The sequence below is a fragment of the Pyxicephalus adspersus genome, chromosome 4 (genome assembly GCF_032062135.1).
Source record: "Pyxicephalus adspersus chromosome 4, UCB_Pads_2.0, whole genome shotgun sequence".
In the NCBI taxonomy this organism is placed as follows: Eukaryota; Metazoa; Chordata; class Amphibia; order Anura; family Pyxicephalidae; genus Pyxicephalus; species Pyxicephalus adspersus.
In genome coordinates this window covers 25,048,780-25,074,143 of record NC_092861.1, presented here as the reverse complement: position 1 = coordinate 25,074,143, position 25,364 = coordinate 25,048,780, and the positions used below count along the sequence as shown (strand labels likewise).

General features: G+C 37.0%; 1 protein-coding gene across 11 annotated transcripts in view; it reads right to left on the bottom strand.

Moving 5' to 3' along the window:
* Positions 1-25,364, bottom strand: part of MYT1L (myelin transcription factor 1 like) — a 293,552-nt gene that overhangs the window by 44,377 nt on the left and 223,811 nt on the right. For 10 of the 11 annotated variants that reach the window (XM_072407580.1, XM_072407581.1, XM_072407573.1 and 7 more), the window contains 5 exons: positions 19,023-19,985; positions 7,531-7,665; positions 3,873-3,963; positions 1,651-1,758; positions 924-1,135 (listed from right to left, as the gene is read on the bottom strand). In XM_072407580.1, the coding sequence (XP_072263681.1) occupies positions 924-1,135; positions 1,651-1,758; positions 3,873-3,963; positions 7,531-7,665; positions 19,023-19,985 (1,509 nt within the window). The remainder of the gene's footprint in view (positions 1-923; positions 1,136-1,650; positions 1,759-3,872; positions 3,964-7,530; positions 7,666-19,022; positions 19,986-25,364) is intronic. The other variant, XM_072407584.1, reaches the window with a different exon arrangement.

Sequence of the window (25,364 nt, the reverse complement as noted above, 5' to 3'; positions counted from 1 at the left end):
AATAGTTCAACATATGAAAAGTTACTATATGTCAACAAGTTTGTGTACACATGTCCATTACATCTAATAATTTGGATAAAAACATGCAATCAGCTTTCCAGATTGAATTTCTTGTGAAAGGTACTGCATACACAGACTAATGGGCACTTCCAAAATTTGTGATAACTGTTTACAGAACACCCTGTTCTATTCCAGCAGGAATGCACTCTTGTGCGCGAAGCCAATTCCATAAAAAATTATTTGATAAATTCGATATTGAGAAACATTATTGACCTGCATGGAGTTTTAAGCCTAAATCATATAGAATACCTCTAGGATATATTTGAATTTTGATTGCGAAAAAGCACGCCTCAACCAATATCAGCACAGAATCTCACAAGTCTTCTTTTGTGTAAAAGCCACAAATTCCCAGGCACCCATCTTGGTAAATACCTTCCTAGAGGACTGGATGATGTTAGAGCAATAAGTGGTGGCAGGGTCATCTCCATAATTACCATGATTGTGAACCAGGATGGAATGTTGAACAAGTTCATATAGGTGTGATGGTCAGGGGTTCAATAATAAATACATGTAAGACCAGATCACTGCTGTATCACGTCCTACCAATCTAGATAAAGTTAAGGGTATAAGTGGCGTACCTAAAACATTGACAAGGTAGGAGTAAACCAAAAGTACCATTGGACAGAGGATGCCATTGCCTGATCTGGCAGTTTTCAAGCAGATTAGTCTAATATTTATGAAAAATCACCAAATACAGCTAAGCACCTTATCTCAGTGTGAAAATCACTTTGTGGTAGTGGTAGTTAGTGATTACTCCTTTCTTTACCCACCATTTGCTCAAAATTAAGGTTGTATATGAAAATAACTCTTCATTTAAAAAAGCAGAATCACAACTAATATTATGGGGTTAGCAGATGACTTACCATCATATCCCTTTGGAGAGATATCCCTGGACTGTACCTTCGGTGCAATAGCCCTCTTCCCGTATGCATGGTTGTCGTAACTGTTGTATTCAAATGAAGTCTTTGAATATTTCTCTAGTTCCTTGGCCAAGTTGGAGCGAGGTGTGGTTGTTGATACGTTATTCCTGTAACCATACTGAGGAATTTCTAATTGTTTTACAAAACACATGGGCCTAGAAAAATGTGAAATGGTTATTTTTCATTAAAACAGGAAAGCATAACACTTTTTTCAAATTTGTATTTATAATCATGATTTATTTCTCACTCCTATATATCCTAAATGACATAACAGCATGATCTCATTTCAATGATTTTTTACATTCTTTGATTTCACTCTATTGCCACTGATAGCTGAGTTTACCTGAAAATGATCTGAAAATTCCTCAGCTTTATAGGGGAATTTTTTTTTTTAATTCCTTGGGAACAACTATGTCTGTAGGGTTTTATATGGGATATTATGGTTTGTAGTATGTTTATATCCCTAGTGGTGGAACTTCATAGACTTTTTTTTTAACTGAGTATGTAACTATGTAGCTGGGTAAAGACATAACTGAAGGTTGAATCATTAGCTACTCTACTAATCCAAAACTATCCAAAAAACAAAAAAACTTTGAAAATCTGGATTTTTTTTTCTGTTCAAACAAGTAACTTATTGCAGATGTAATATTATTGTGTAGCTTTTCCCTACCTTAACACACGGTCTGATGCTTGGCTGGATTTTGACGCATCACAACTTTGATGTTTCTCTTGAGCTTTTGCTAGTTTTTCTGCTGCAGCAATAGGACATCCCGAAAGACTGCAAAAAAAAAAAATTTGTTTATTAACAAGATGAAACAGCTCTGTTCAGAAATCAAAAACCACCCAGCCATACGTCACTTCTCAGTCAATGCTGCAATATCTCATAGTATAACATTAAATATAGGTGCTTATACTGTACTTGCAAAAAAACATCTCTGTATCCCAATGCATATGCTTATATAAATGTCTAATAGAAAAAAACTCACCACATTATTTTGATACTGCTACTTACATTTTACATTTGCACTAAAAATCAAGAAAGCATGCATTGTTCTAATACATTTATAATATTAAGAGCTACCATAGAAAAAAAATATTGTCCTCCTACTAAATTAGGCAGTAGGTGGTATTGTTTTGTTTTTTTTGTCATCCAATGCTTTCAGTATACAGAAAATCCTGACAAGGTTTTCCATTGTTTTCTTTATGCACAAAGGGTACATAGCATTAACTGACTATTGATTGTTTGATTTCTGTATTTGATTTAGTTAAGACCATTAGTAAATTAGAATCCACCATTTAGATTTTCTACTGGGGTGGACTGATAGCAGTACCAAAGTCTTGGCCTTGCAAATTCTAACTGGTCCTTGGCTGGAGTAAAGTGGCGCTATTAAATAAAGACAATCAGGAGATAAAAATCTAAAATTTTAAATTTAAAGAAATATTCTCAAAAGTATAGTTACAGGCAATAAGACCTAACAGAAGCAGAGTTCAGCACAATAGGTGGGGGGAAAAGGTTTTGGAGAGAGGTTAGTAAGTGGATAAGTAAAGAGACAAATACCAAGTTCCACAACCATAAACATTAAAATATGTGGTAAGGATCTGCCCCCCCTCCCCTCTTGGATATCATAGCTCTCTTTTCTTCTGGTAGTGTCTAAATATTCTCTGTACTGACACAGCATCTCCATCCCTCCCCTCAGCTCCCTATATAACTTTTTATGGAGCAGGTAAGGAAGGACAGAAGAGAAGTACTATAGAATAATAATTGTGTTACATTTGTTGGGGCTGTTGAGATCACATCCAAGATGGAGGTGACCATCAATAGTCTTAGAACTTTTGGATGTCTACACAAGGTAGGCTATCACAATTAAACTGGACTTCTAATGACATTAAATACTTTTCCTCAACAATAGCAATGCACAATAACATGTATATTGTACATCTTTTTGCTGTTTGGAAAAACAAAATTAGCATTTGTTATTCTGGTACCTTCTCCTGATGAGGGGCCTCCTGTCTGCTCCTACAACATTTAATGGGAATGCTGTGTTATTGCATGCTTGACACATGCTTGCCAAGCATTGTTAAAATTATTTCTAGGCCCATGGAATAGATGTAGAAAGTTATGCACATTTGGGATTTTTTAGAGCTGGTGGTGTACCAGTGGTATGAAGGAGAATGGCAGAAGTGAAATTATTGCCCAGAAGTAAAATGTTGGTGCCGAGAGGTGGGAATAAAATTTTTTTATCCTCCTCGAGAGGGTGGCTCGAGGAGGATAAAACTTCAAAGCTGCATCATCAAAGTTAAAGATCTGCATACAGCAAGTGAACTAAACAAATTGTTTAAAGAGTATTACCAGTGCACTTTAAAAAATGCCTATTCAACTATTCCTAAAATATTTATTGTATATTTAAAGTAATGTCTGGTGGCAGGGTCTGTCTAAGAGTTAAAGGCAATTATTAAATTAAAATAAGATTAAAAATTGTTAAATAAATAATACTTTGCAATATCTATAACAATATGACAATGATAGCAGAGGTCTGCATTGTGGATTTGCTAATTCTACAAAAAAAAAACAAGAATATGACAAAACATGTCATGTCTTGAAAAATGTTTTGACTCTGCAATACTCCAAGTATCTTCTCTTGATAGGAAAAAATATATATACTGCAGTTTACGTGAAGGGCAACAGTCAGGAAAAAGTTTTTGCTTTGTGCCAAAAAAATCCCTAGATCACACATTTTTTGATGTTGTTATATGACAAAATGAAAGTTTTCAGTAGTTGAAGAAAGCCTAGTAAGCAGCAGCTGTCATCCGCGTAATTCTGGTGGGACAGGCGGAAAGTGCTGCAGTAGTAGAAGTGGCCGTCTGTAGCAGTTCCAGAGACGCTGTGCCTACCTTCTGTGAGAGTTCCTGTTGCTGTTTACATGGCCTCTCCCGGTGCAACCTGGTGTAGGGCACTTTAGAACATTTTCATGCATGGCGAGAACTTGGCAGAGAAAGAAAGCAAAGAAAATGGGAAAATCACTAAAAAAGGAATACATTAAAACTTTCAACAATTAATGTGTTGAAGAGTTTTATTCACTACTCATCGTTTTTTATTTCTCAGAAAAGAGCATGAAGATAAGTGTTAGACATTTAAAGAGAGAGAGGAGAAAGATTGAGATTCAACCGAATATTTTATTTATATACACCTGCATTTCATGAAACAGCTCTGCGAGTCAATAAAGTTTGACTCTAGGCAAAACTTTATTTTTTATTGTATTTTTACATCAAATAAGTAAATGCTCTAGTATTCATTGCTTCAGGTAGATTTGCCCCTCTATCTGTACTAGTGACCACTGTCGCCAAGAATGAAATTAGGGAGAAATCCAAAAATGTTAGTATCCCCCCAAAAAAAATATAAGGAAACTTGATTCAGGAACAACTGCCAAAACAAAAGATTTTAGCTAAACTTTAACTAGACTTTAATAATAAATCTCAAGTTTACTCTGTGTATAAGCAGCTTTGTTTGTGTATTCATTTATAGATCCAGAGATGGATTTAACTCTAGATTCACGTTATCCACATCCACATTTTATATTTTGAAAGTTAAAGGTTACTTTATAAATATATATAAATCCTGTTGACCATTATCACATGAAATAAAGGTAAATCCAACATTGGAATACTAACGGAAGGAAGAATCTTTAACTAGGGTTTCCCCTCAATTTCCAGAAATGTTTTCATTTTGTGTTGTCTATGCTTGCTCTAGTCATTTTTTACATTTTGGCTTTGATATATTTTAAATTTAGTTTGCTTTTTGTACATTTTATTTACTTCAATACATTTAAAAACACCTGTATTTTATATCTTTTCTCAGCACATTCTTCTATTTGTATTTTGTTTGCATGTGTTCCATTTCATTCCTTTTTTTAAAATTTTAAAGGATGCTATAGGTCAAGATTCACAGCCAGGAATATATTCACACGAACAACCTCTTATTACCTTGCTTATCAATACAACATCTGGTTCATTGTAAACAATGTATGTGTGAGTCATTCCTCCCAATGGATGAACATAGTGTGATGATAAACTCATGCAGTATTTGTTGTCGTGAATTGCTCTTCTCTATATAGGTGTGTATTTAGGGGAGAAATTCATGCCGAAGCCCATGCTGAGTTAATCTGTGGTTTCTCAGCTCAGCATGGGGATCAGACAATGTGTTATTCAATTATCAAAATTGCAGTGTCTAAAAACAGTCGTCCAACTTTGTCCTTATGGAAATTGTAAGAAAAAGCATGTGTAAGAGTGTAGATGTGTTTGTGCATTTCTCTGTAAGGGTGTTGGAACAAAATTGATATACTTTAGTATAGTGATAGTTTGTAGAGTGACACTGTATCAGTTTGTGAATTCACAGCATCAATTTCCCAGCTAGCCCTCCCAGCACTGTTTTTTTGGCAGTAATTAATTTGTATGGAGCATCAAATCAATGAAGTTCCCAGTCTCTGGCATGACATCACTGAATGCCTGCATTGCCATTAGATTTGGTTTGGTAAAGCAGAACCAAAGTTGTTGGTGTCGGTAAGCATTTGCAATTATCAACAAAGTATGCAGAACACCTTTAGCTTTTTATATGGGCCTTTCAAGCTCCTTTTATAACTTTTTATTTTTGTTTTTAGTTCACTTTACAGTACTTGACAAACCCACCTTCCCATTTACTGGTGGCTGTTAAGGGTGGTCCCATCCTCCAAGCCAATGAAAAGGTGGGCCAACCAAATATTTTAATAATTTTTTACTTTACTAGCCCACTGAATGCTTAAAACCTGATATTTACATTGGCAACTGAGGCAGCAGTGTGCTGGTGATGTCTTTACAAGGACATTCATCCAATGTTTAAAGCAAAGCTAGGTAATTATTTACTAGCCTCAAGCACAAGTTGGATTTGCAGACCAGCACATTGTTGCATGGGACCTCCAGTCTCCAGTCCAATGAGGACTCTGAACACCTCAGACCACTAGGACTGTGCAGAAAAGTACACATGTAGATTATGAGTGTACTGTACCTGGCTAACAACTGTGCAGGAGCAGGAAGTTCCTGGGACACAGTGCACAACACTTGGTTGCAACACATAAGCATTAGCTTGGACCAGCATTAGTTAGTTGCTGACTACATCTAGAAAACTGACAGTTGAAATATATGGAATTATTACCCCTGCATCGAGATACTTGGTAATAGTCAGCCCTATGTGACACTGTAGTCAAATTTCAGCAACGATCATGGTAAAATATGCCACCCATTTTAAATTCATAAGGACAACATGTGAACAACTCTATTTACACACATTAGAAAAGTCAAACCTATGTCATGATTTCTGGAGAGTCCTAAAGAATATAATTGCTGCAAAAGTACCACCAGATGCCACCCAATGTAAAATATTCAAATGCTGATTTAGGAACCAGCTCAGCAGTGCAGAAAAGGTGTCAGGAGCCGTGTGGGAACTCATGTTCCCACTACCAGTCTGGACATAGCCGAAGACTCGTACATCATTTAAAAACTGGATTTAGAAAGTTAGATATGATTTAGGCTTGTCAAGCTTGTCAAGGATCTTGTGTTTAAATATATGCAAGTTTGTCAGGTTTTATAAATAGAAACATGATTTAAAATTACAGAATACAAAGGAAAGCCAACATTGTGGAGCAAATATTGACACACTGTTGTTACTGGTGTTTGGTGTTCTACAAACAGAAGTTCTACTCTTTCTATTCTCTGTTCAAAATAGATACGGATGAAGTTCTGCTTTAAATGGTTCCTTTTTACACTTTAATCCTTTTCCAGGTTTTTTAAAGGGGGTTATAAATAATCTTAATGTTTTAACTACTGGCTATCAGTAAGTAATAAACTACTCACATCAAAAATTCTAAAGGTAAAACATTTATAAAACAGTCTCTAGGGATTACAGACAAGTTGGAACTATGACATCACACATGGGTAATGTCACTCATGGTCATTTCAGACCCACCACTACAGTGGTCTTTTGTAGGCTCTACTGTGGTCCTAACAACTCCTATTCCCAAGTAAATGGGACCCATTTTTTATTGCGGCTGTGGCAAATCATTAAATGGTTTGAAAAAGCGTTAATTGTGGTTTGAAAATCCACACCGCAAATCTTGCCATGTTGCTAAAAGCTGTCAGCCACATGGTTTGACACCGCATGGTCCTGTAAAAAAGTAACAATGAAAGCTAAAAAAAGTGTGCCAGAAAATGCTAGGGGTATATAAAAACCACAAAATGAGCTTAACAGAATATATATAACCTTTTGAAATATAATACAATGCACATTTATGTTTTTAACTGTATATTTAACTTTTTGCCTAAATTTCTGCACCAGCAGCTATATAGTAACAGTGGTGCATTTTGTGCTGTCAGGAATAAACAGTAAACAGAAGATGTCAATATTTTAACAAACACCTAGGACCCCTACACCAGGTCCCCCAAGCTTCATAACAGCCAGTTGCTCTGTAGATCTGCCACTGGTTTGAATCTTATCCATAATCAAATTGTCTCTGCAACTTACTTTCTGGAGGTACCCTGTCTTTGTGCGGGCAACCTGATAAGCTCCGGTGGTGGGGATATAAGCCAGTCACATGACCTGTTCCATCGCAGCCAGGGGTAGGACATTTACTTTCCTTCTTCTCTGTCCGTGAAGGATCTACATTAAAGAAATAAAACTGTATGTTAATTGCTACAATTGACATTTGCACACTCAGACACACACAGTCCTGTTTTCAGATGAGAAAGACATTCTTTTCATCCTTGGGACCACTATGAACATAGATAATAGGCATTGGTTAACAATTTACCTTTACTGTTACATTTCCTTTGCTAGCAAAAAATTTGTAGGAACTTTAATAGCCCATTATATGAATGCAATTCATCCATAGATCAATAAGTGTGCATGTTTATTGATATTAAATTATCACACTGCTATATTGCAAAATACATTAAACATTTTTATGGTTCAGATTAGTGTCTCCTAGATGTTCGTCTCAGTTTTGTATACAACTTTACTTCTTGCATATATCATATTTAGGTAAAATAATAAAAACTATAGTTGCACTTTAATGCACAGACATCATGAACAATTATTTCAGGAAAGAACGATCATGTCGGTGACTCAGAGGTAGCACTCCGGCCTTTGCAGCGCTAGGTCCCAGGTTTGAATCTTAGCCAGGAAACTATCTGCATGGAGTTTGCAGGTTCTCCCCGTGTCTAGGTGGGTTTTCCCTGGGTACTCTGGTTTCCTCCCACATCCCAAAAACATGCAGTGAGGTTAATTGGCTTCCCTCTAAAATTGGCCTTAGACTGTATAAATGACATATGACCATGGTAGGGACATTAGATTGTGAAATCCATTGAGGGACAGTTAGTAACACAACTATGGTCTTTGTACAGGGCTGCGTAATATGATGGCACTATATAAATAATAATAATGTTCAGTGTCACAGTTACTGTTTTGTACATAGAAGTGCTGATCCAACCAAATGGTTGCTGCAATCAGCATGCAAAAAAGAAGCATTGCTGTAATATTTTATATATTGTTCATTCAATAGAAAGCATTACAATTACAAACTGAAGAACAATTACAAGCACAAGCAATATTACCCAGCTGAGGATTCTTAAAACTTTCAGCTTTTATTCATATGCTTTAAACAGTATAGCAAAAGTTTTATTTATTTAGGTAAAATGCTTTAAAAAGTGTAAGCCTGAAGTTTTTTGCTTATAAAAAGTTAAAAACTACCACAGGGTGAAAACCCTGCAGAATGATCCCTATTTAATGTACAGCGCTGCGTAATATGTTGGCGCTATATAAATCCTGTTTAATAATAATAATAATAATAATAATGAACAGCGATTTGACCCATTTTACAAGAAGAGGAAAAAAAACAGGTATATTGGCTGATTTAATAGGTATAAAAACTTTGTTACAGGGGGGCTCAGAATAGCAAACACTAAAATATTAATGTTGGTAACAGATTGCATGATATATGTTTTTTTTTCAATTTGTTTCAGAATTACAGCAAAATTACTGGACTGTGGGAATCCCACAAAATCTTGTCCCTTTTTGCTATGAATCTCAATGAGATTCAATCATTCTTATGTAAGGACATTAAAAATGTAGTGCTCTTGCAGGTTGACAAAGTTTTGCACAAGCAAGGAGACAAAGCATGGGAATGATAAAGCAAGAAGATGCCTTTTGGGTTATTTATTTATTTTTATTTTTTTTAAATAAAGTGGCTAACATGAAATAGTGCTTCTTTTTATTTAGCTGATGTGCTGCTTTTAACATGCTAAGGACAGTGGAGCAACTTGATGAAAAGTCAAAACTTCTTGATGACCACACTAATATTTGGAAGGAGTATGGCACCAAAAAGCCTGGTAGCTGTTTGCCCTTGCTGCAGTTTTTTTTAGGGGGGTAGTCATTTTTTGAAGAACTTACAGCTCTTATGAGGCACCTCGGTAATGGACATAGGACTTAGCATCAGCATAATGGAGGACCTGGACACCAATGACCCTACAGTCAGAGGAACAACTGCTTTATCTGTGGTGCAGAACTTGGCAGAGGAGGATAAAAAAAAGATTCAACATTCAGTGAACAATTGATATTAACTTAATCCACCAGCCAAGTCAAATCCAGCTTAAAACCTGAAAACTTAGAGAATTGATTTGCTCATCTCTACTTACAAACATGATTGCAACAATCTATTCTGTTCCTGTTTTATTAATAAAGATTCAGTTTTAAGAAAGATGATGGAAAGTCAATCCATTTGAGGGGGGAGGGGGGATATTATTATAATTAATAACTCCTCTCCATGAGTTCATATAAAAATCACTGACCAACGAGAATTTGGAGCAATTTGTATTCATCTCAGACAAGGCACAGTAATTCAGACATGTGAGTGGGAAGTGGTTCATTACAATGCATGGCTCCCCTGCCGGCTTGGAGCCTAGTCTCATCAGTCTTGCTGATAATAAAAAAATAAAATATAAAAAAAACAGAAGTGTTAAATTTCACAGTTCCTTTCATGCTGCACTCTCTTCATTCTGTGTAGGTACAAAGACTTGGCTTTCTGCACATACTGCATAAAAGCACAAGGACACCTGCACCAAGACTGGGCTCATTAAAAATACTTTCCTTTTTCTCTACAACATTTTATCGACCTGTTAGGATAAACACATTTTGCAATACTACATTTAAAAAACATTCTTCTTTGTTTAGACCTTTACTTTAGCAAGTGCTGGATTTTTTTTTAACAATTTCTACAGTGGGTTTGGGTGTGTAACTGATGTAAATATAGGTATTGAGATGATGGGCAATACACTGTAAAGAATTTACAGAATATATATAGGTAGTAAAATGTTATTATGGCATGGCCTAGGGGCTAAAGATTTGATCCTATAGCCACTGCACCAAATTTTCATAACCTATTTTATATATATATATATATATATATATAAAATAGGTACATTGTAAATGCAAACATAATTGCAAAAAAGTCCTTTTTTGTTACTTACACCTGTGCGCAAGTCCCATTTTTCCCCCACTAATTCTGATCAAAAGATTTCTACATTGGGTGTAAACAATTCTTTATTGGATATCAGTAGATTTAATGATTCAGTTGCTTCTTATATCTTTTTTTGTTTGAGAGGGAAGAGCACTTTATAAAAAGAAAAGAAACATCACGTTATGGGAACAGCTTTATGTCGAAATGAATTCCCGTTGGTGGAACCCAACAATACATGAGGTCTTCAACTCAACCCCTATTGCCCCGTTAAAGGTCAGGGGGGAGCAGAGTATAATTACCTGCATACATACATCACTGTGAGAATTATTTTACAGCAGCTCTTTATTACTATATAGACTAATATAGTGACTGTTTAAACGGACTATTGCATATGAATGATTAATTTATTAATTACTAAAGGATTGTTGTTTTTTATGTTTATTGATTTTATTGTGATCTCCACTAACTTTTCAAGATTTTAAAAATTATTGGCTTTTATGTTACAGCCGAATCATAAGAACTACCTACAGGTAATCAATACAGTTATTTACAATATCATTCCATTATAACGCTGTGGTTTGTTTTCTTATAGTTTACAATATATTTTGCTAAGGGTTATTTTTGTACCTTCAACCTTCAAAACAACTCCAGCTGTTAGATTCTGAAAACACATAAAGTTTCCTTTTTATTTACTCAATATAAGTTTATTGTTCCACCCACAGTATAAGTGGCTTGAAAAGTTCCATTTATTTGTCCTACCTCTGGAGTCCCAAAGCCAGTGTACTGCTAAAAACACAAAGCTGAGGAACTTTATATATATATATATATATATATATATATATATATATATATATATATTCTCCAAATGTGTGTAGACACCTGAGCTACTTTACCTAGATAGACAAAAGCATTTAGACATCTACCTATATATGGGGTTCAGGTGTTTCTTGCGAAGGGCACTGTTAAGTATTGCTACATCAGACAAGGATATCTTGTGTATTTCAAGTGTTTTGTTCTAACCTTACATCAATTCTTTGGGAAAGGCTCTTTTCTATTTCAGTATGACTATGCCCCTTTGCACAAAACCAGACCTGTAACCCCAAGCCTTGACCTTAACTCTACTGTATACTCTGTACAACTCTGTACACCTTTTTGGATGAAGTTAAACAGCAAGTTATCTTGTTCAACAATATTAACCCAGCTTTACAAATTCTCTTTTGGCTGCAATTTCACTAAGTCCCACAGACAGCCTTCAAAATTCTGAGAAGAGCCTTCCTAAAAATCTGGGGGTTGTTAAGGACAATAGGAAAGGGGGTCATATTTTAATACATATATTAATACATTGATGCTTGTGGTTTTGGGTTCCCAAACTTACAATATTTGTGATACGGTGTTCATAAACTTTTGGCCTATATTTAGGGTTAATTGATTCTGTATTTCAGTTACAATAACCTCTTCATCATATTGGTTGTATTACAATAAGTGATTATACTACCCTCACCGTAAGACAATCTGTAGAACAGAATACAAAATATTCTTTTTATGATACATTTGCCTTTACTATTCTTGACACTATTGAATTACACTCAGTACTGCTCTCCCAGCAAGGAAGGGAACAAGTGAATTGCATTTAAGAAAGAAATTGCTATCGATCCTCACCTAGGACACATCATGACTTGCATCTCAAATCATTGCCACTACCTCGCCATCAAGGGATAATTAATGTGTAGTCACTGTCCCTATCTTACATCATTATCCATCTGTATACAACTCTATCGGGGCACATTTCCTCCATCGTTACCTTTCTATTGATGCAAATCTGATAAATCATGATGCTGTTAGAACTTTTGTAAACATGTCTACATTGATGACTAATGATAGCAATGGTTGTAACAGTGTGAAAATGCAGAAATATTATTGATGACCTCCTGGCATTTCGCAGAAAATATGCTGGAGAGGAGGAAGGTTGTAAAGAATTAGTCAGAACCCTTCTTGAAGTAATGAAAGACTTAGTGAATATTGGAAGGTCCTACCTCCCATAATATACACAGATTGCCATGACAGACCCAAGGAGGTTAGGTTTGTAAAAATGTTTTGCATAAAGTATAAGTTTTTTTAGAGGAAAGAGTCTTTTGATATAAGCTATTCTACATTCGGTGTTCTGCTTTATATCACAGCTGCCTATAATTTCCTGGATACAACCACCACGTCCCTTTCTTCACTTTCACAAACTTGCAAAGCTCATCTCTCTTTCATTACAAGGTTTCTTGAGATATGGGCAAACACATTGGGATTTTCTCTTCAAAATTCCTTCTAGAACATTTACTTGTATAAAGAGTATGAAATAGGGGGAGGGGGGTACAGTGGCCAAGAAGAATAGCCCATGGCAGATGTTCCAAATGTCACTCCCATGGCAGATATATGTAGCATGTTTCACAAGATTTCCAATAAGCACATAAGTGGCTGGATCTCTTCACACCCCTGAATTGTGCCTAAACTCAAAAAGCAAAACTCTGCTGTGTTATAGAGAATTTTCTATAAATTACCTAAAAACCTAAAAAATATATACCTAAAAATATATTTTCCTTAAAAATAGTACAGGTTGACAATGGGAAATCCAGCCATCGATAATCTGGATCCTTCAGTTTCCCGGCATGAATTTCGGATCGCATTTAGAATACAGGGACTGCAGTACACTGTTTAGTCACTAATGTTTTCATGGCGCTGTTCTGCAAAAACAGCTGTTAGGTCTTGATTGCTAAACTAAATACATGCTGAGACGTCCCTGCTGCCTGCTCCCTGGAACTATGTCAGATGTCCATGGGTGGTGCAAGAGGAAGATTGGGCTGTGTGGGAGGTAAGTAAAAAAAAAAAAAAAATCTGGAATTTTAAAAAATACGACATTCCTCAGGTCTGGAGGTTGCTGGATTTTGAATGTCAGCCTGTATTTCTCAACCAGGTTTCTGTGGACCCCTAGGGTTTCTCCATTGGTTGCTAGTGGTTACTTGAGCAATGAGCCAAGAAGATCATTGGTATGTGTTAAACTGACCTATCTGTAACAGTGGCATTCTTCGAAATGTTCAGCACTGTACGTGTCATTCTTCCGGTTAACCACCACATTATTGTATTGTGAGTTGTGGATTTAGTAATTATGGGAACCCTAAAGGCCTGAAAGTAATTTCAAGAGTTTCATGTTTCATTTCATGTTTTAAAAAGTTAAGAAAAGTTGCCCTACAGTCTAATACAGGGGTGTCAAACTCAAATACACTGAGGGACAAAATTAAAAACTTAGACAAAGTCGAGGGCCAAACTTGAAGTAAATTGAAAAAATTTAGGAAGTTTTCCTTCTCATTAGATATAAAACCTTTTCATATGGAAACAAAAAAGGTTTTGCATCACATTCAATCTGGAACAAGCCTATATTAGAGAAATAGCACCGCTACTACAAATCTGTGTGTCTATAAAACAGTCCAATGTGGAGCCACGCATAGACAGAGAGGCCGCTGGTCTATAGACGTGAGTGATGCCGGGAATTGTAGTATCGGCGCTATTTCAATGCAGCAGTGGGCCAGCTACGATTCATATTTAGAATTCATTTGGGGGCCAAAAATTGGCTTTTTGGGGGGGGGGGGCAAATTTGGCCTTCGAGCCAGAGTTTGACACCCCTGGTCCAATAGATATGTATGTAGAGTATACGATCTGAGGCTTTACTGTCTGGTCTCAGCAAACCTGGAGTGAGATGAGATATTGTTGCTACTGTGCTGATCAGTGCTGTCCATGATGGAGGCTCAGACATGAGGAATGTCTCTATCCAGATGGTCACATCCACACAGAGACACAATGCAGAACAAGGCATTAGTCCGAAATGGAAAGATTAAATGCAGGGAAAACACAACATGCAGTTGACTAGACCCTTTTTATTATGGCTAGAGTTGAGTTAAGCAATGCATCACTAAGTATATGTGCATCATAAATTTATAATAGTGTTAATTTTTACTTTGTACACAGGACTAACGCCTGAAACGATCATTTGTGATAATTTTGGGTGGCAGTTAAGAACATTCTTTACAAGCAATAATCTTTGGATTGTATATACAAGAGATAGGGGTTTTGCTTTTAGATGAGGTTAATTGTAGGGTTAATTAAAAAAAGATGAGTTTAAATGTATAAATGTGTATTATACATATGTTTATTTAAAAAGATAAAGTACTTTACATGCTGGATATTCTAATGGGAAGGCAGTTCTCTTATATTCTTTTTTTTAAATTATTTTGCTAAAGTGAAGCATGCATTTCAGGGGTAATACTTGTCAGCATATTATTCTGTATATAAATGATTTTCATCTACATTTATATACAGACAAGCTGTACATGTAGGGCACTACCATCTTCTTTCGTCTTGCCCCTTGCAATTGTCGACCATCTTGATGTAACTCACAAGCAGGCACGTAAGAATTCATTCAGATCTGCCGAGCATCCTGGAAACCAAATATAAGCCAATCATGCGCAGCTCAGCCTTTTTATTAGTTCCCTGGAGCCATCAGGTAGGCAAGACGCATTATTGGAGAAGAAATATTGCCTGTCTCTATCTGTAATATTACTTCTACTTTAAGGGTTCAAATGTAAGCCCAGTTGGTAAAGGTTAGGAGTTAGCGGCCATGCTACATATTAATATGGTGTTACATTACAGTTGAGTACAGCCATTCTCAACTAGGATTCCATAATTCCAGAAGTTGCTAGGGGTTCTATGAACTGTGGCTGATTGACCTCCCTTCAAATAATGCCTGCAGAGTTCTGGGGCTAACACCACTTGATTGAGCCAGCTACATGACTTTAACGTTGTGTTTTTTGGTTGAAGTCATTAATACGTGGAATTCTAGCCTCCCCCTATAAGAAGGCAATTCTTTGCACTGCTCATCAATAAATAAGGTTTATTTCCCACTGACCTCCAATAAATAGGTTTTAGCAGGGTTTTCTTGGACCTGAAAATGATTGTAGGCATTCCCCAAAGATAAAAAGGTTGAGAAAGGCTAGTTCATTATTAAGTGCGTTTTGATTGAGGGTTAGTCTATGGATCAGGTTAGGCATAGAGGTTCATCGAGCTTGAACCACACTTAAACTCACTTAAAACTTGCTTTTAGTGATCAAAACCAAATATCGGGTTCCTGCCACAAAAGGTACCATAAAGTCCTTTAGATATCTAGAATACTTTTGCTTGGCTTTGCTAAGAAAGCACTTGAAGGCAAAAATGGTAGTAGTAGTATACACATAGCTAACAATGCAGTAAACTTTGAAATTAAATGCTAACTTATCAGTGAGAAGAGATCATATTGCCTTGTACCCAGAACTCACAGTGAATACCTGTTTACATATTGTGTTAAATAGGTTTAGTAACTTATATTATATTGGTGAGACAAGAAGCTAATAGCCATCTTACAAGTGATACAGGGTGCATACTGGTAAAAATATATTGTTGAAAATATTACATAAAACTGTTCACAATATAATAGACTAGTCCAGGAAAGAATGAAGCTTGTCAATAAAGGCTGGGTTTGAAAAGGATTCCAATTTTTAGATTTTTAAAATGTTAGGAATGGTAATGGTTTTGTCTGAAAAAATGGTAGGGAATCTTAGATTTGTTTAATCAATAAAGAAAAATGTTAATATGCCCTCTAGTAAAAGGGTCATTACACAAGCTTGTGGTCCACACATTGCTCGCACATTGTGCACTGGGCAAGTAAACTTAGCTTATTTACAGTTAAAAAAAAAGATTAAACATGGTTAGAAAGTGTTTTCCTTCAGTTCATCGCCAGGGAAGAAAAAAAGTTTTTCTATAATTAAATTGCTGACTGTATCAATTGTTCTTCCAGACTCTGAAAATATCTCATTCAAAGGGGCTAATGGGATCGTCAATTAATCTAAGAGGAATTAATTGCATATTGTTGCAAGTGATTTAGAGACACTACATTCATGTACCTCACACACAGCAAGACACTTGAATTGGGCAAGCATTTCTCCTTTGCTGCACACTACATCAAGGCTCATTATAAACTCTCAGCAATAAATATAAAAAGCTGATTATTGTAATTCATCAATTATCTATCATTAGCCAGCATGACTACATATGAATGTAATGAACATCTTAATTCTTTCCAAAATATCTTTAAAGTTGCCTCATGACTTACAAATTTTGCAGCCATTTTGAGAATCATATCATATTCTCAAAGCTGTCTACCATGTTACAAAATGGCTACACGTTTGAGCGTTCCAGAAGATTTCCATTAAGTTTTGTTGAATGTTAAAAATGCAAACAATGTGTATCTTTAATATAGGCAAGGGACTTGGCTTTGACATCCAGGGTTGCTTTATTTAACAGGTTGGATTGCTCTGAACACACCACAAAAAGACCCTAGAACAGCAAATCCTCAAATACATATCAAGACTCAGCCAATCAGCAAAACTTAGTAGCTTACCAAGTGAAACTGAAAGTTTTAGCTTTTATAAAGATTTGCTTAAAAAAATAAAAACTACTAATAATTGTAATTTTAGAATAAAAGTTTGTATTTTCTTTATTTGTGTTTTCATAGTGAGGCTAATAAGGAACTTTTGGATACAAAAAGGCCCAGAAAAAGATGAAAAGCACTCCTCTAACCCTAAAAGCCAAAAGAAATCCTATCACGCATGTTAAAAACACCTCAATTTTGCTTTCTTACTTCACTTCTTGTTAAAAAAAACTGGAATTTTCGTTTGGGTAAATGAAAGCTTTTTTTTTGGCTCTAATGATTGATGTGAATAAACTGATAATAAAAGAAACAAAATCAATTGTCATTCTTAGATTTTATTACTGGTATGAAAAACATATAACTTTTCGTGTTTACCTAAAATTACTTAAAGCAGTTTGATATAAAGGGCCTGATCTCCAAGACTGGAGAGGATACACTTTCATCAGCGAAGCTGGGTGATCCAGAAATCTCCTGGAATGGATTTATTCTTTATGCTAGCAAATGTTTTGAATCCTGGAGCAGATCCATTCCATGTTTGCTGGATTACCTAGCTTCAATGATGAAAGTGTATCCTCTCCCTAGATGGTGGGCAGCTCAATACATACATGGGCTGTGCTTTTATTCTTCAAAATTAATATACTCCACTGCTCCTTCTTACAACGTAAGTCTTTAATGTGGCCAACTCATTAAAACTGATGCACTACCTATTTAATACAGTAAAAAAATATCAAAGCACAAACATGTAAACATGTCAAAATATTAAAAACTTGGGCCAGAGGTCAGCAAACTTTTTTGGCCACTAGGCCATTTCAGGGGTAGGCAGGAGCACACCAGGCCGGACTCTCTCTCAAGTCCCGGCCTAATGGCTCCACCCCCCACCAGGAATGCCCCCTGAAGGGAAATCCCTCTTCTTGCATACAGAGGAGAGGGAATGTTCCCTATTTACCTCGGCGGCCGAAGTGTTAATGCCAGGCACGGTAGGGAATAGGGAAGAAAGCCACAACACGGAGGCATGCGCATGCGGCTCTGGAGCTTCGGTGGCTCTTGCTCTGGTAGTTTGTTCTGGCTCCGCCGTGGGTTGCCATCCAGGGTTAGTCCGGATCAGCAAGGGGACGATAGGCTGGAACAAACTACCGGCTAGGCCATATTTGGCCTAAAGGACGGAGTCTGCCTGCCTCTGACTTAGGCTATGTACACACGTGAGATGAATATTGCCCAATGCAAACAGTGGGCCTCGTCTCAGACAGGAATCTGACGTGTACAGATGTCACCTGCGGTTGTTAATGGAATCTGTCCTGACAGATCTATGAGCGATGATGATAAACAACTGCAACACAAGTGAAGAGAGGAGAGAATAGCTCACTTGTCCTCCCTCCTCCCCTCTCCATAGAACAGAACGGCGCTGTGTGTACAATGCTTGTTAGTTCATCTGTCTCTCCTTTGTCACTAGAAATGATCAAGAAGGATTGTTTCCAGTGTCAAAAATTGAACATGTACATGCAAACTTAGGGTAAGCATTTAAATAATGTGCTCACTAAAAAAATTGTCTTTTAGATGATGTTAGAGTAAGACTAAAACTAAGCCCTAGCGAATGCAATTTGGTGATTTAGTGTAAATTTTTTTAAAAAAGCATGTCTTCATATATTTTCTAACTACAGTTTTATGTCTCACCTTGTGCATTCCTGGCTTTATCGTCCCACAGCTCACCACTGGTTGGCATGGTGTGAAAACAGAAGTCTAAAAAAAATGTCCAATTCCTCAGCATAGGAGCACAAAGGCCCTTGGGCCTTGGATGTTAATTCAGTACAGTTTTTCTTCCCATTTGACATCTGTAACCATTACTAAAATGTTGCTTTCTCCAATGTTTTGGAGTGCAAAGCATTGAACTTTGCCCTTCCTTGAAATAGCATTGTTGTGAAATGGACAAAATAAATGATTATTAAGCTGGTATGGTAATATAAAAACACCACTATGCTTAAGAAATGTATGCAAAAATATTACCTTTAGTATAACATGGCTTTTTGACATGGCAGTCATTGGACTTTGGCCTTCTGTCCTCCCCTGAGAGGTGGTGCCTCATGGTTGGATCGTCGCAAGCTCTCATGTCTCTCCTCCCAGCTTCCATGGCCATTTTGTCCCTCATTGCCTTTGCTCTCTCACTTTCCAGGGCTATGGCTTTTTCTAGCAGTGTCAGATTACCCTTTGTCATATCAAAGACTTCTTCTGACCTGTCTGAGGTGATGGAGGTAGTGTCATCATCTCTTTCATTGCACTCGTCCTCTTTTGCACAGCTAGAAAAAGTTCTTGATCTAGGACTCAATTGTTCTTCGAGTCTCATCAAGTTCATCATATCAGAGTAATTCCTGTCCGGTATTCGGTCTGAATAGTCTTCCTCTGCTCTGGGCATATTTTGCTGTTGAATTCTATCATGGGAATTAGTTTCGCTAAGTTTCCGTGCAAGGTCAAAACATTGGTTTCGTAAGCATTCTAAACTGCTCAGGCACACCTCCTCATCACTCTCCTCCACCATTTTCTCTGCATGTCCATTATTCATAGGCTTTCCTAACGTCAAATAGTTCATATTCCTGGAGTCTTCCTGGGATGAATTGTCAACATAATTCCTATCATTGAGGTTATCGGAAAGCACTACACCGTGTCCTTGTGCCAGCAGTTTGAGGGAATCCACAGTTTCCCTAACAACATCACTGTCCAAGTCTAAACTAAGTTCCGTCTTTCGTCCCACGTTCTCATTCTTGTCACTGTCATCCTCCATGCTATTAGATGTATTGCTGTTCATTTCAGATTCTGTCCTGGCTCTGTATGCTGCATCCTCTGCTATTTTGCCAAGATTTAACAACGACTTGGCTACAAGTTCATCATAATTATCGTATTCATCGTTATTGTTATCGTCTTTTTCTGTGTCGTGCATTATTCGAGAGCTGTGACAATCCATTGAGTGATTGTCTAAAAAGCAAACAGAGAGAGAGAGAGAGGGGTAGCTAGAACACTGAGCAACATTTCTGATTCATCTAGTAAAAATATAGCTTATATGACAATCCGATCACTCGCTTTAAACCATCCATAGTGTAACAAATATAGTTATGCTGGACTTTTAGGACATATTGGTTTTTTATGTATTTTAGTTTTAAAATGTGTACTTGTATGATATATTTTTTTACTGTAGCTAAAGAAAAACATGCCCAAACTGCTGCATGAAGCAGCTCATAAGCCCACTTACTAATGAGCCACAGTGCTTGTGCTGAAGTGTTTATTTGCTGATAATGAGCACAAAAGTAGATGTTCCTTACAATATGTGAGAGTGCAGAGGAAAAAAAGCAAATCAGGGTAATCCCCTATTGTATTAGGAGGGGGAAAAGATGGTCCAAAATCTATTATTTAATTCTGCCACTTATATATTCCTTTACTTACAAATAAAATTTTTTAAATTTCATGATCCTTATAGCTAGGGTTGTTGAATCATGCCAAAAAACCCACGGTAATAAATATTAAGCATAAGCATAGGTATTACAGCTTTATAAATAGATCAGCATACATGTCAACACTGCCTAGAAGATTGTGTTTTGGAGAACCTGCCTACCCATTGAAAAGTACATTGGTAAACGATTTATATGGTATGGTTCAACAATTTTTTATATCAAAATCAGGCTGTAACTGGCTATAGTAAGTAGTGGAGTTAGGGACCTTTATTTTATAATTTTACTGGTTCTTTTATTATCTTCACACTTGCCCTTTTAATTTCTGATATTGGCCTGTATCTATACTTTATGTATAAAGCTCCAATTTGGCAACTGGTAAGATCTTAAAAAGATGACACGTCAAAAAAAGATTTCTTTAAAAAGAGAAATAAAGGTAAAACAAAAAAGAACATTAGAGGTGAAAACAACAACAAGTCTATGGGTGTTCAGAATCCGCTTGAAGTAGGTTACATGTAGATTAGAAGGGGATCAAATCCACCTTTCAATGAATTCAGATCGATTACAGCATTATTTTGTTAGCATGCTGTTTTATACAGACATAGGTACAAAAACATTCTTATACGTTGTGATTATTAGATAAATTAGTTTTGCCACTAGATGGAAGTGTTATGTGATTCTTGCATAGTGTAACATAGAGAATATCATCCCATACCTTCCCTTAACATTAAAAGTATGATTTCTGCTCAGTATGCTGCATGAAATAGTAAATTACTGTATATTCTCTTTTGGCTTTTTTTGCAGATGAATTATTACTCCAGGCAAATGAAAACTCACAATATAGTCATGGCTCTGGCTCATGGCACTGGCTCATTCATATATCACACTGCTACATTTGGTCTGGAACATGTAAGCTTTGATGGCCTTTGGTCACTATAGGGCTCCTTAGGGTCAAATTAGGGCATAGAAGTAAGCACTAGGTTTAAAAAGTAGGTGGCCACTGCTGACCAGCTTTGGAAAATGTTAGTTGCCGGACCATGCCTAATTTTATTATGTCTCAGTTACTGGCCTGGAACAAGGATGCAGCAAAGGAAAATTAGTAAACATTATTTCTGCATAGGTACTCAGAAGGAGTTGAAGCCAAAACATCAGAATGAGAAGTTACCTAAATGTATCCATTAAAGGTACAATTGCTGCCCCCCCCATCCTTCCTTTTTTAAGTCAGGAAAGTTTAGAGTGCTGTAGGCTCAACAGAAAATAAAATAATCTCTTCCATGTTTCCAATGGATGATGTCCTCTTTTGGTGGCAATTCAAATTTTTACATTTTACCTACTGACATTAATAACCTGGACAATTAAAACAAATTATCCTAATGTGGCCACAAACAGTGATAACGACCAAACAGTGGTCCTGACACCTCTTTCTAAACTAAATAATAATAATTTAAATGGGTAAATGTAAAATGTAGGTTGAATTGGGCTAATTCCAGATCAACCGCAGCCCCAACCTCTCCTGTTTTATTAAATGGGAGTGGTTGGAATACTTTTTTATTTTTTGCACACGGCTGTGCCAGATTGCTTTTTAGTTGACAAATGCAACAAGTGTTTGGTTGCAGCGGTTGTGGTCTGGACTGCGACTACAGAATTTTGTTGCCCATGGCGTTTGCCCTTTCTGGTTGTACGTCAGACATTTACTGTGCAGCTGCAAATCTAAAAGGACCCCCTAGGATCAATGTTTGGAGTTAGATAATGTGTTAGGGTTCAGGTTGGGGCATTAGGGTACAGTTTAGGCCCTGCTTTAGTTAGGGATACAAAAGAAATCTTTTTTTGTTCCTGATTTTTTAGACTAGTGTTTCTCAACCTTCTAAACATGGGAAACCCTTTTATATAGTTTATTATATATTTTTTATATTTTTCACGTCTTCAAGGATCCTCTACTTTAATTACTAAATTCACAGTACATTAGTCTGGTGGTAAGTAGGAAGAATGTGTCTTATTACACCACTATCCAATGGGAAGAATATCACCATTACAGATGGGTAAAAAAAGATCATTGGTATCAGTGGTAACTGGCCTGAGAATCACAAATCTCTCATTGCTCAAGGAACCTTAAGCTGCTTCTGGAGGAACCCTGGTTGAAAAACACTGTTTTAGATATAGAAAAGTATTTCTCACTCAAGGTCCTTTGGAACCCTAGGGTCCTTCCAGTGGCTGCTGATTGATCCTGGCTGACCTTTGGCCACCTGCAAGGGTGACATTCTTCCTATTGGCCAGCAGTGTAAGAGGTATTATTCTCAGTGATCACCAAGCTAATGTACTGTGACCTGTGGATATATTAATCATAGCAGGGGTTCCCTGAATGTTATTTCAAGGGTCCCCCTATATTTTAATGGTTGAGAAACAATGCTATAAAGAGTTCCATACTGCCCTAGGTCCATTGGCATTGTAAATCAACATACACCTGACTGAAATCTTTGATAAAAAGGAATATTGGTAATTCAGTTTTACAGTAACTATCTAGTACTGTAACATCACATTTACATTTAAAGACATTAATATTCCTTCAGTGTGTTATTGCAAACTGTTTTAAAATATTACCATAACTGTATGCAATTATCATAACAAGCAAAATATTCTCTTAGTATTACATATTTGGTTATTGCAAGAAGTATGGACCAAAAAATAACAGCAGCTGTTTTACTGGATACATCTTTGTTACTCCAAATGCTGTCATTCTCTGCAGACACGAACACAGACTTATGAATAATAAAGCTTGCCAACTATTTCTATCTGCTAGGGGGGAAAAATACTGCAATGCTCCTGCTGAAAATCTCTCCTCTGCACCTGTCCCTAGGCTCTTATTAAACTGAGTAATGGCATTACTGACTCCATGATTTTACCGGGTGTTCTAGGAAGGTGACTGTGAACACCTGTTACTTGTTGGAAATATACGGGTTATGTGCAAAATACTCACCCACCTACCAAATATTTGACATTTTACAGAGCAGATGGCATGCTAACAGTTAAAGCTGAAATCCAGGCAAACAGCTAAGGTAAAAGCATGAATGAAACACATTTATGGGAGCTGTTTTACCTGCCCCTGCCCTTACTCTGTTGCAGCTAGATAACATGAACAGGTTTTGTCCCCCAACCTGTGACTGGACAGTAATGGAAGAATTAGGTAAGTTCGGGTCTAATAAAGGGTAAGGTTGTCTTACAAATTAAAGGTAAGAGAATATTTCCAATCCCAAGGAAAGCCAAGAAAGCCCACAGCGAGCTGATAATTGGTAGGCAACAGGGCCTCAGGAACTCATAGAAAAAATGTTTGGAACCATTTGACTCATGCCAAATACATTCCAAGGTATAGCTAAGGGCTACAAGGAGTCTGATGCCTGATTCTCCATTGAAAATATGTGGACCTAGTAGATTCACCATGTTTGGTGAATGTCACATTCACCACTATATAAATAGCCCACCTGATTCTTTTCTATTCGTTTTATATTCTTTACATAATATTTAATATAAATGTATAATTTAGCTAAGATGAGGAAGATATGGAGAGGAAGTCGTTGGTCACTTCTGCTGCCTGGGTACTTAATTTACAAGCTAACGGAATGGTGTGCTGGATATCGGATATATTTTTTTAAGCTGGAAGGTATTGTTTGATGTGTAAATTAAATAGTATATAAAAAAATAGGAGCAAAAAAGAAAAGCAATGGCTTTTTATGGCAACTTAATTTTTTTTTTACTGTTGAAATGTTTTAGAATCCTAAACTAGACAAAGCTCTACTGGGCTAACAATCATCATGTGAATATGAGTGAAGAATGGATCATATATTGAATGTGGTGCAATTTATTCTCAGAATACTTTATTCAAAGCATTAGGTCGTCCCTTTTTTCCAATGCCATTTCGCTGTATAGTTTCCTCAAGGGAGGGTAGAGACTGAATTGAAAAAGTTCTAAGTGATGGGTGTTTATTTAGAGATCCTAACAGGTTCAGATCATGGAGTAGGAGAGTGTGGGAGTATACCTATAAAGTAATTAGTATTGGGATTCCAGTGCAAGATGTCTGTTCCAAAAAGTCTGGAAAGAGTAAGAATCAGCATCAATTAAAGCTGCAGCTTGTTTTATAAGTTTGGAATTTTTTATGCCTTTATTAACTCTGGGTGTTAAAATGATAAAAAAAAATGGATGTTAAATTGCCTAAAAAATAATGAGAAGCTTTCTGTCACACTAACCTCCTCCTCTCACTCACTAAAGCACAGATGTCTCTCTCCTGCGCATGCGGGCAGTTCCGTCGCTGGGCGTGCCTCTTTTTCCAAGCTTTATCAATTCCATCCAATCAACTGTCCAATCAGAAAATAGCCTCTTAACCAGCCCTGGCTATTTAGCTAGCTCACACACTGCACTTAGTGTTCGTGCAAAGTGTCTCCCTTGTGCCGAGCCCCTAGTTCTCTTGAGCTAGTTCCTGTACACCTGGTGCGTAAATCAGTGTTTCCTCTGTCCAGCTCCTGCGATAACCCCTAGTTGTCCAGTCTGCTGGTTCCCAGACAACTTCCCTGTGCTGTTCCAGTGTTCCTCTCTGTCTGTGGATATTCATGTGTCACCTGTGCCTCCTGTTGCTTCCAGTGTCTCCTGTGTTCCCTGTGTCCGTAGTGTAGTGGCCCCTGTGTCAGTGGTGTCTGTCTCCTGGATCACTGGCAATTGACCCCTTGCGTGTGACCTGACCTTTCTTGCTTGCTGCCTGCTTTGACCCAGGCTTTCCTTGACTATTCTTCTGCTTTGTAATTTGGTACCGCGTTTTGCCCATCCTGGTGTGCCCAAGAACCACAACCTGACAGTAACCAGTGGCACAACATCCTCACCATCAGAGGCTCTGGAGAAGACCTGGTTACTGCTTAGACTCTGC